This window comes from Carlito syrichta, unplaced genomic scaffold (assembly GCF_000164805.1).
Source record: "Carlito syrichta isolate Samal-C Ts95f unplaced genomic scaffold, Tarsius_syrichta-2.0.1 Scaffold307187, whole genome shotgun sequence".
Taxonomy (NCBI): domain Eukaryota; kingdom Metazoa; phylum Chordata; class Mammalia; order Primates; family Tarsiidae; genus Carlito; species Carlito syrichta.
In genome coordinates, this window is record NW_007251283.1 from 493061 (window position 1) to 504545 (window position 11485).

General features: G+C 44.9%; 1 protein-coding gene across 2 annotated transcripts in view; it reads right to left on the bottom strand.

The window, feature by feature from the left end:
* Positions 1-11485, bottom strand: part of MOK (MOK protein kinase) — a 50523-nt gene that overhangs the window by 35522 nt on the left and 3516 nt on the right. For both annotated transcript variants that reach the window (XM_008064090.1, XM_008064088.1), the window contains exon 2: positions 929-1043. In XM_008064090.1, the coding sequence (XP_008062281.1) occupies positions 929-1043 (115 nt within the window). The remainder of the gene's footprint in view (positions 1-928; positions 1044-11485) is intronic.

Below are 11485 nucleotides of genomic sequence, written 5' to 3' on the forward strand. Positions count from 1 at the left end.
AGCCCAGCAGGTCGAGGCTGTGGTGGCTGGGAGCGGCCACTGCACTCCAGCCTGGGCAACGAAGTGAGACTCCAACTCAAAAAAAAAAAAAATTTACTTTGAAAATTTAGAGGCTTCCTTTTATATTTAAAGAGAGAAAAAAAAGAAAAAGCTAGGCTTAACTTCTTGATTGAAAAGTTTCAGTTACAATGAAGCCAGTGTTTACTTTATCCTTCTGTAGAACTTCCTAGCCCTGTCCAGTTTCCTTTTTTTTTTTTTAATTGTAGAGACGAGGGCTCGCCAAGTAGCCCGGGTAGGTCTCGAACTTGCGGGATCAGGCAATCCTCTCGCCTCAGCCTCCCAAAGTGCTGGGATTATAGGCTGAGACACCGAGCTCGGCGCCCTGTCCAGTTTGTACATATCAGTGTGATATCCGCTAAGAGGCTGACCGGTGCCTGGACCTGAAGAGTCTGCTCTGAAGGAAAAGCCACCACAGTCCTCCAGGGAGTCACTGGGAGCCACAGGCCCTTCTGCAGACAGCAGCCACTCCCAGGAAGACATTACTCCATCTCCACCTGGAAGTTATTTGTTAATAGAGTAATGACTCACATTCATTCCATTCCAAGGACCTCTGACACATTTAGACTGAGGTTCCACTTGTAGGAATCCAACACATAGCTTTTAGGAACACACAGACCGGTTAAGGTGAGGCATACTTTTCTATCTGGAATTTTTTGTGGCCATTCATGACTGATACTACATAAACTGTGATATGGGTATATTCCAGGATGATCAACGTAACATTAGCACAAAATCCCCATTGCCCAAAGAAACCTGATTGTAGCTTCATATTATTAAGTGAACACAGTTTCCCCGCAAACACTGTGTTGCCTTTATCGACTGAAACCCATGTCTGTACTTAGTCTTAAATATGGCTCCGATTGCCTACCTTTCAAAGTGCTGTTTCATTTGTTTACATGCATAGTACCTTCCATCTCTCAGGCTCTGTATCTTCATGACTTCAGAAAACGTTCCCTCTCCTATTTTGCCAACTGCTTTATACTCTATAAATAAAAATGATTACAAAAATAAAATTTCATTTTTGCATAAATGTTGTGTTAACTTCCAGACAGCAAATTTTTTTATCTGTAAGATACTTTAACAGCAGTATGTTGAGAACTGTTTCTCCTAGTTTTTGCAAGGTTTGGTGTTCCCCTCACTTTAGGAGAAGCTGGGCTGTGTGTTGGCAATGAAGCATCAGCTCCTCAATAAGGAATCCTAGCCAGCTATGAGCCACTCAGGGACCCCCACAGGCTTCAGAAAGCAGGATGGTGGTGGTGAGAAGCCTTCAGCAGAAGCGCAGGGACACGGTCTTGGCAGGGGGCAGACGCCATACTGCACTAGCAGCTCGAGTACTCTCCTGAAACTCACCCTCCCTGGTTCTACAGAGGGCCCGGTTGATCTGCAGCAGTTTCCTGATTCTTGTATTTCTCAGTTTTCCAAAAGCAACAGCAGCTGTCCCTGGCTTTGCTGCCACCACCATCACCCCCAGCCCCGATAGTGCTTTTGTAAGCCTCTGATTCACTATATTAAATGCCTTCCTGCTTGAAATACCTAGAGGAGTTTCTGTTTTCCTGACTCAAGCCTGACTGGCACCCTGGAGTGGGATGCTACACTGAAGGAAACCTCCAATCTGTGGGTGGGGTCTAGCAGTCAGGTGGATCGTAGGTGGAATGCTAGAGGACCTGGTGTATCAGGACAAAATAATGCCCACGATGAATGATTGACTGCAGTCACCTCTGTCTCTCGTGGACCAAGTGTCACCGTGCCTGCCAGCCCAAGGAGAGTGCTGGAAGAGGCCGAGAGACAAGCGTGTTGATTACCACTGACTGCCTCGGCAAGACGCTTCAAGACAAAAACAAGTGCACGTAAGAATTGCTACTTGTGGCTCAGCCTGTAATCCCGTGGCTTGGGAGGCTGAGGTGAGTGGATTGCCTGAGCCCGCGGGTTCAAGACCCGCCTGGGCAACTGGGTGAGACTTCATCTCTACAATAAATTAAAAAAAAAAATTAGCCGGGTATGGTAGCGCGCGCCTGTAATTCCAGCTACTTGGAAGGCTGAGGCGGAAGGATCGCCGGAGCCCCAGCAGGTCGAGGCTGTGGTGGCCGGGAGCGGCCACTGCACTCCAGTCTGGGCGACAGAGTGAGACTCCAACTCAAAAAAAAAAAAAGAATTGCTACTTGAAGTAGAAATGGAAGGAATAAGTAAAATCCAGACAGCAAACATCTTACTGGGTAGAAAAAATTTCTACAGCTCAAATAATAATAGGAAAGTAAGACTGCAAAAATCTGCCAGGCGCGTTGTGGCTCACACCTGTAATCCCAGCACTTAGGGAGGTGGAGGCTAGAGGATTGCCTGAGCCCACAGGTTTGAGACCAGTCAGGGTAACATGGCGAGACCTCATCTCTACTATAAATAAAAAAATTAGCCTGGTGTGATGGCACACAATGTAGTTACAGCTACTTAAAAGGTTGAGGTGGGGCTGGGCTTGGTGGCTCAGCCTGTAATCCCAGCACTTTGGGAGGCCGAGGCGAGTGGATTGCCTGAGCCCGCAGGTTCGAGATCAGCCCGGGCAACTTGGCGAGACATCATCTCTACAATAAATAAAAAATTAACCAGACATGGTAGCGTGCACCTGTAGTTCAGCTACTTGAAGGGCTGAGATAGAAGGATCACTGGAGTCCCGCAGATCGATACTGGAGTGGCCATGAGTGTACCACTGCACTCCAGCCTGGGTGACAGCATGAGGCTCTGACTCAAAAAAAAAAAAAAAAAAAAAAAAGACTGCAAAAGCTGTGCAGAGAGCGATCTGTGGGCTGGCCTTGAACGAATGCCTCAGACCAGCAGCACAGATCACAGGAAGGCAGTTTCTGCCCCCACTATCTCCAAGCAGTTTTTTCAGAAAGCTTCAAGGAAGCTCCCTTAAACTGGGACCAAGATGCATGAGAGAGAGACCTCAAAGAAATAAGGAAGACTTTAGAGCTATGACTAGAAGACAACTTTGAGTGTGGTACTAATCAGAAGCAAACATATCGGAAATCTTTAAACATCACTTGTATTCCTGCAGAAATAAGTCTGAATTAAAAACTAAAACTAAAACAAACCCTTCACTTCAGGCACCTAACTCACATCAGCCCAAAGCAGGCTTTTTTTATTTTTATTTTTTTTTTAAGAGATGGGATCTGCCTGCATTGCCCAGGCTGGCCTCAAGCTATTGGGTGCAAGGGAACCTCCAAGTTCAGCTTCCCAATTAACCTAGGACAACAGGTATCTCAGCCTCCCAAATAGTCTGTGACACAGCCAATTCACAGGCTTTGAAAACTGTGCAGCAATGGCCAGGTGTGGTGGCTCATGCCTGTAATCCTAGCAATTTGGAAGGCTGAGGAAGGAGCATTGCTTCAGTCCAGGGCCAGCCTAGGCAACATAATGAGACCTCCTCTCTACAAAAAAACCAAATAATTAGCCAGGCATGGTGGCAAACACCTGTAGTCCAAGCTACTCAGGAGGCCCAGGATGGAAGGATCGCCCAAGTCCAAGAGGTTGAGCTATGATTGACCCACTGCATTCCACACTGGGCAATAGAGACTCCAACTCAAAAAAAAAAAAAATTGGCTGGGCTGGGTGGCTCAGCCTGTAATCCCATCACTTTGGGAGGCCGAGGTGAGTGGATTGCCTGAGCCCGTGGGTAACTTGGCGAGACCTCGTCTCTACAATAAAATAAAAAATAGCCAGATGTGGTAGTACACGTCTGTAGTTCCAGGTACTCAAAAGGCTGAGGTGGAAGGATCGCTGGAGCCCAGAAGGTCAACGCTGAGGTGGCCGTGAGCGTGTGTGCCACTGCATTCCAGCCTGGGCGAAGGAGTGAGCCTCCAACTCAAAAAAAAAAAAAAAAAAGTCAGCTATTCAACAAGCATTCAGTGACTTTATTTATAAAAATTCAGTTTAGCCGGGCGCGGTGGCTCAGCCTGTAATCCCACGCTTTGGGAGGCTGAGGTGAGTGGATTGCCTGAGCCCATGGGTTCGAGACCCGCCTGGGCAACTTAGCGAGACCTCATCTCTACAATAAATAAAAAAAATTAGTTGGGCGTGGTAGCACGCGCCTGTAGTTCCAGCTACTTGGAAGACTGAGGTGGAAGGATCGCCAGAGCCCAGCAAGTCGAGGCTGCGGTGGCCAGGAGTGTGCTACTGCACTCCAGTCTGGACGACAGAGTGAGACTCCAACTCAAAGAAAAATTCAGTTTACACAGAATTTCTCTGAACATATTCATATTCAAGACTTTACATGCAAGTTACTAAATTAGTGTGTTACTGTTTCAAAGATGCTGGCAGAAGACACAAGCCTCATTGATCAGAAGCAAAGGACTTTATTACTCATGGTACAGTAAGGTGTATGAGCATCAGTATACTTAATTGGTTTCTCTTGCTCCAAAGTCCCATGAGGGTAACATGACAGGCCCAGATGACACTTATACAATGGATTACTTTATAGAAGAGGAACACAGGGCCAAGGGCCCAGCACTTTTTGAACAAGTGTTAACTATTGTAGCAAGCAGCAAACAAGATGGATAAACCTTGTCATTCAGGAGGAACATTTGGAGGAGTCAGAGTTCACAGCAAACTGCTTTTCCCAACAGTACATCATAGTGTTAATTCTTTACTAATATGGAGAACTTGATATGGTATTCTTACTGCCAAATATTCATGTATAGGCAATATTGATTTTAAAGCTACTTTTCACTCCTATTCAAAATAACAATTTTCAGTCAGGCTGTCATTAAGAACAACAAAACAATTCCCAATTCTCAGTGTACACTTTCAAATATCATATCTTCAGGCCATATAAAATAAGAAAATCCTATTTGTAATCACATATTTGTAGAACTTGAAGAAAACACTTTTCCCCTAAAACAGGATCTAACTATGCTATTACCATTCAAAATATTAACACCACGTATCACCACCATAGTGGAGTAATTGCCACAGATGAAATAAGGACTTACAATTATTATGCATCTGAGCTCCAGCACTTGAAGATAACACATTTGTGTTGTTTAGAGCTACTGAGTTTGTGACAATTTGGTACAGCAGCAATAGAAAACTAATACAGACCAGCACATGGCACACTCCTGTAATCCCAGCACTTTGGGAGGTGAAAGTGGGAGGATCCCTTGAGCCCAGGAGTTTGAGATCAGCCTGGGCAACATAGCAAGACCTCATCTCTACCAAAAAAATTTAAAAATTAGCTGGGCATGGAGGCACGTACCTGTATTCCTAGCTACTCAGGAGGCTGAGGTGGAAGGATCACCTGAGTCCAAGAGGTTGAGGCTGCAGTGAGCCGTGATTGTGACACATATTCCAGCCTGAACAACACAGTGAGACTTTGACTCAAAAAAAAAAGGGGCTGGGCTCGGTGGCTCAGCCTGTAATCCCACGCTTTGGGAGGCTGAGGTGAGTGGATTGCCTGAGCCTGCGGGTTCGAGACCTGCCTGGGCAACTTGGCGAGACCTCATCTCTACAATAAATCAAAAATTAGCCAGGCGTGGTAGCACACGCCTGTAGTTCCAGCTACTTGGAAGGCTGAGGCAGAGGGATCACCAGAGGCCAGGAGGTCAACGCTGGGGTGACCGTGAGTGTGCCACTGCACTCCAGCCTGGGTAACAGAGAGACTCTGACTCAAAAAAAAAAGAGCTGGGCTCAGTGGCTCAGCCTGTAATCCCGCGCTTTGGGAGGCTGAGGTGAGTGGATTGCCTGAGCCTGCGGGTTCAAGACCCACCTGGGCAATTTGGTGAGACCTCATCTCTACAATAAATCAAAAATTAGCCGGGTGTGGCAGCGTGTGTCTGTAGTTCCAGCTACTTGGAAGGCTGAGGCGGAAGGATCGCCGGAGCCCAGCAGGTGAGGCTGCGGTGGCCGGCAGCAGCCACTGCACACTCCAGTCTGAGCGACAGAGTGAGACTCCAACTCAAAAAAAAAAAGAAAAAAGAAAGAAGAAAGAAACAAAACATGCAAAAGAAAACAATGAGATGCATTATTCCCACAGAAGAGGCCATTTCTACAGTTTTTTCTTTCTCCCATTAATACTCAATGGTGTCATCCAGGAAGAGACCACAGAACCCACAATTTCCACAGCATCTGTGTGGGGTGAGGTGGTGTAGGTCAGTGGTTTTCACAAGGATGCTCAATGGAGCTGCTCAGGAGCAACTGTAGGGGGAGAGGGGGACAGGAGGGGAGGCTCTGGACAGACTTAGGCCCTCTCTGCAACCACCCAGCAAGCCACATCTGACCTCTACTTCAGCTTTTGTTTGGGTCTCCGCCAAAAGAGGGAATTTACATAAATAAAAATGCAGGCCAGGTGTGGCGGCTCACATCTATAATCCCAGCACTTTGGCAGGCCAAGGTAAGAAGATTGCCTGAGCCCATGGGTTCGAGACCAGCCTGGACAACTTGGCGAGACTTCATCTCTACAATAAGTACAAAAAAATTAGCCAGGTGTGGTGGTACATGCCTGTGGTTCCAGCTTCTTGGAGGTGGAAGGATTATCTGAGTCCAGCAGGTTGAGGCTGCGTTGGCCGTGAGCGTGCCACTGCGCTCCAGCCTGGGTGACAGAGTGAGACTCTGACTCAATAAAAAGAAAAAAAAATAGATCAGGGTAAAAGGGTGGATCCACCTCTCGAAAATTGGAAAGGGGGCCAGATACATAAAAAACGTTTGGCCTCATTTTTTAAAAATTACAGCAGAATTTAAAACTAGTTAGCTTGCCTTTACTATGTTTTGCTATTTTCCTTTAACTTATTTTACTTCTTTTTACTTCTATTCTAGTACCAGGAACACCAGTCACATGCCAGGGCAGCCATGTTCTGTTACCACCCCTTTCTAGCCACAAGTGATTGGGGCAAGAAAGGCAACAAGCAACCAGTAAGGTGGTCACGATGAAAAGGCTCCACTCAAAGAGGCAGAAAAGCAGACCACAAGCTCTCACAGGAACATGAATAAGTATGCAGAGTCAGGCTGTGGGCAATGTGGGCGAAAGTTCAGTCATAAGATAATGAATGGCTCATGGGAACATAAATGGGCTAGGAGCCAGTAGAAATTAAAGATAAGTAGGACATAGCTACGGCAGCGGAACACAGGTATACCCTCTGACCTGAAAAGTCACTTCTAGGTTAGATACCCAACTCATGTATGTTCAGCAAAAGACACACACAAGAATGTTCACGGAAGCATTGTTCTTTTAGCCTAAAACGGTAACAGCAGTAGATAAATGTGGTTATTCACACAACAGTATACTACACAGTAATGAGAATGAACAAAGTACTACATACAACATGGATAAGTCTCATAAACACCATATTAAGTAAAATAACCTGATTCTTTATTTTTTTTTTGAGTTGGCATCTCACTCTGTCACCCAGGCTGGAGTGCAGTGGCACGCTCATGGCTACCGCAGCCTCGACGTGCTGGGCTCAGACAATCCTTCCACCTCAGCCTTCCAAGTAGCTGGAACTACAGGTGCGTGCCACCATACCTGGCTAATTTTTTGATTTGTTGTAGAGATGAGGTCTTGCCACGTTGCTCAGGCTGGTCTGGAACTCCTGAGCTCAGGCAATTCTCTCATCTCTGCCTTCCAAAGTGCTGGGATTATGGATGCGAGCCACCAAGCCCGGCTGGTCAAAATAACCTGATTCTAAAGAGTTCACATTGAGCCAGGCTCGGTGGCTCAGCCTGTAATCCCACGCCTTGGGAGGCTGAGGTGAGTGGACTGCCTGAGCTCGCGGGTTTGAGACCCGCCTGGGCAACTTGGCAAGACCTCATCTCTACAATAAATCAAAAATGAGCCGGGCGTGGTAGCGCACACCTGTAGTTCCAGCTACTTGGAAGGATCGCCGGAGCCCAGAAGGTCGAGGCTGCGGTGGCCGGGAGTGGCCACTGCACTCCAGTCTGGGCGACAGAGTGAGACTCCAACTCAAAAAAAATAAAAATAAAAATAAATAAAGAGTTCACATTGTATAATTCCATCTATATAAAATTCAAAAATAGGCAAAACTAAAGGCAACCCACAAAATAGAGGTAAATATTTGCAAATCACATATCTGGAGAAACTTATATATAGACCATATAATAAGTCTTATAACTCAATAATACAACTCAACTAAAAGGTTGGCAAAGGATTTAATAGACTCCAAAGATGACAAAAAATGGCCAAGAAGCATGAAAAGCTGATCAAAATCATAAGTCACTAGGGAAATGCAAATCAAAACTACAATGAGATACAACTTCATACTCACTACAATGAGATAAACTTCATACTCACTACAATGACTAGAATCAAGAAGATAGATAACAATAAGTTTGGCGAGGATGTGGAAAAATTGGGGCCTTCATACCTTGCTGGTGGGAATGTAAAATGGTGCAGCCACTGTGGAAAACAGTTTGGCAGTTCTTCAAGATGTTAAACAGAGTTACCATATGACTCAGAAATTCCACTCCTACATATATATCCAAGAAAAATGAAAACATATGTCCAAACAAAAACCGGTGTGTGGGCCAGTTGTAGTGGCACATGCCTGTAATCCCAGCACTTTGGGAGGCCGAAGTGGAAGGACTGCTTGAGCCCGGGAGCTCGAGACCAGCCTGGGCAACATAGCAAGATCTCGTCTCTACAAAAAAAAAAAAAAAAAAAAAAGTAAAAAAATTTGTCAAACATGGTGACATATGCCTGTAGTCCCAGCTAATTGAGAGGCTGAGGCAGGAGGATCGCCTGAGCCGAGGAGGCCAAGGCTGGAGTGAGCCATGCTTGTGCCACTGCACTCCAGCTTGGGTGGCAGAGTGAGACCCCAACCCTAAAAAAGAAAAAAAAAAAGCTACAATATCAGTTGGAGGGAGAGGGACATAAAGATGACAGGAGGGGAAGAAGGTCAGTTACTGAAAGTCAGGCTGTGTATTCCTGAGGAATTCAGGCTTAAGAGAAGGAGGAGGAATTTTATATGATAAATTCTAATTTGTGTCACAGATAAGTTAAGCAGACTTGTTTTTTAAAAAATAGGTCAACTGTGAACTTTAAAGCAGCTTAAGTACACAAATTTGGAGTGTGTGCCAATGTCACAGGCTGGTTCCAGACCATCACAACCAGCGACAAACGGAACTGGCTGCCCTGAAGATGGCTGGCAGATAAAGGGTCACTTGTTTCCCTGCCGCTCCTCCAGGAGGCGGAAAGTCTGGGGCATGAAACAAGGACGCCAGGCAGGGAGAGAAAAAGAAACAATTCCATGAAAAAACACCTGGGAAAAGCTCCTATTCTCTCCAGTAGAATCTGACATATTTTGACAGGCTTTCAAAATTAAGTAAGAAACATTAAGATGAGACAAAGCACAATACAAAACACCGAAGGGCACAGAGCTACGCTATTTTAAATAGAAATCCTGCCCCACATTGATGGGAACAGAGTAAACAGGCACCAAAAAAAAGAAAACAGATTCAAGGACAAAGAGGAGTTAAAATAACATTGCTAGAAGGAAAAGGTAGAACAAGGAAGACAAATGAGTATGTTTGTATTAATTAAAATTCTATTCACTTTTATTAAATCAAGTCCTGTTTGTTTAAGTGGAATTTAAGCCTTCTTGAACAACAGAAAGTGGAGGTCAATTCACTTTTTGTGAAATGTGAAACTCGGCATGTTCAAGTCCAAACATTTTTGTTCATGAGTTGTTTGTAAAGCTCTTAATCAAGGCAGGTGACACAGCGGCTTCCCCAGCAGAGAGATGACAAGAATTGTGGGAGGTTAATTGCTGAGCACTACTAGAGTTGGAAGGGGGAAAAAAAGGAAGAGGAATTCTCCTTTTTTCTAATTTCCATTCCCTTCAAGAGATTAAGTAGTTCAAACCAAATTGCTAAAACAAGGTCAAGAACCTTCAGTGAAGAGGGCTGTACCCAATTAATTAGCTGGTGTGGTGAGGAAAATTATGACCTAAGTTATTAAACATTGTGAAAACATCTTAGAACATAAAATTATTCACAGCCAGGCATGGGAGCTCACGCCTGTAATCCCTGTCCTTTGGGAGGCCAAGGTGAGAGGATTTCCTGGGGCCAGGGTTCAAGACCAGCCTGGGCAACTCGGTGAGACCTGGTCTCTACAACAAACCAAAAAATTAGCTGAGTATGGTGGCATGTGCCTGTAGTTCCAGCTGCTTGGAAAGTTGAGGTGGAAGGATCACCTGAGCCCAGGAAGTTGAGGCCGTGGTAGCCATGAACCTGCCACTGCACTCCAGCCTGGGTAACAGAGTGAGACCCTGACTCAAAAAAAAAAAAGAACCACCAGAGAGACCAATTGTTATTTCAAGTCACTAAAGTGGGGTGATTTGCTACAAAGCAAAAGATATCCTTATCTATCTAACAATGAAGAAAACCAACATAAGATACAAAGGTTCGTAACCTAAAGCTGCCACACCTTTCCAGCACTGAAGCCCCACCTCTTAACCAAACTGTGCCACTCCTTGCTCCCTACTACTGCAATTGATGCCAAATAAAAATGAAAAGAAAAGAATATGCTACAGAATGACAACACCCCTAAATGTGTAGGCATTGCCTAGCATGCAAATAAGAACACACACCTAGAAAATCCTAAAATAAAGACCACCAGGATAATGTAGCATTCCCAGCCCCATCTTTGACCCCAAGCTATGGATCCAATTTCACCATTTCACTTTTCTTGTTCTTTCTCCTTCCATGGCAGTCTCTGTCATTTCTTGTTCCAGAATATTCTCTCTACTGTTAACTAAAATTACTTGTAAATCATTTATTAAATGATCAGGACTTAAACCAGGAGTATAAATGGTCACACTACTTCTTTTTTTGAGTCGAAGTCTCACTCTGCTAGGCTCAGGCGTTCCTTCTGCCTCAGCCTCCCAAATAGATGGAACGACAGGCATGCGCCACTGCACCCAGCTAAGTTTTTAATTTATTGTAGAGATGAGGTCTTGCCAAATTACCCAGGTTGGTCTCGAACCTGTGAACTCAGGCAATCCTCTCACCTCAGTCTCCCAAAATGCTGGGATAATAGACTTGAGCCATTGCATCTGGTCCACACTAATTCTTAAACTGGATTTTTAAGGCAGAAAGGGAGAATAAAGATGTTACCACTTAAACCAAGTAGCTGAAAACTACCAAAACAGCCTTCTAAAAGGACACACCAATACTTAATATATATTTTAAAATAAAAGATATAAATCATAAGTGTAAGTTATATATATACACACACATATACACATATTTTAGATATGTTTATGCGCATATACATATATAGTGCTAACATTTGTCTTTTAAAAAGGGAAGGATAAGCTGGGATCGGTGGCTCAGCCTGTAATCCCGCGCCTTTGGGAGGCTGAGGTGAGTGGATTGCCTGAGCCCACGGGTTCGAGACCCACCTGGGCAAGCGAGACCTCATCTCTAC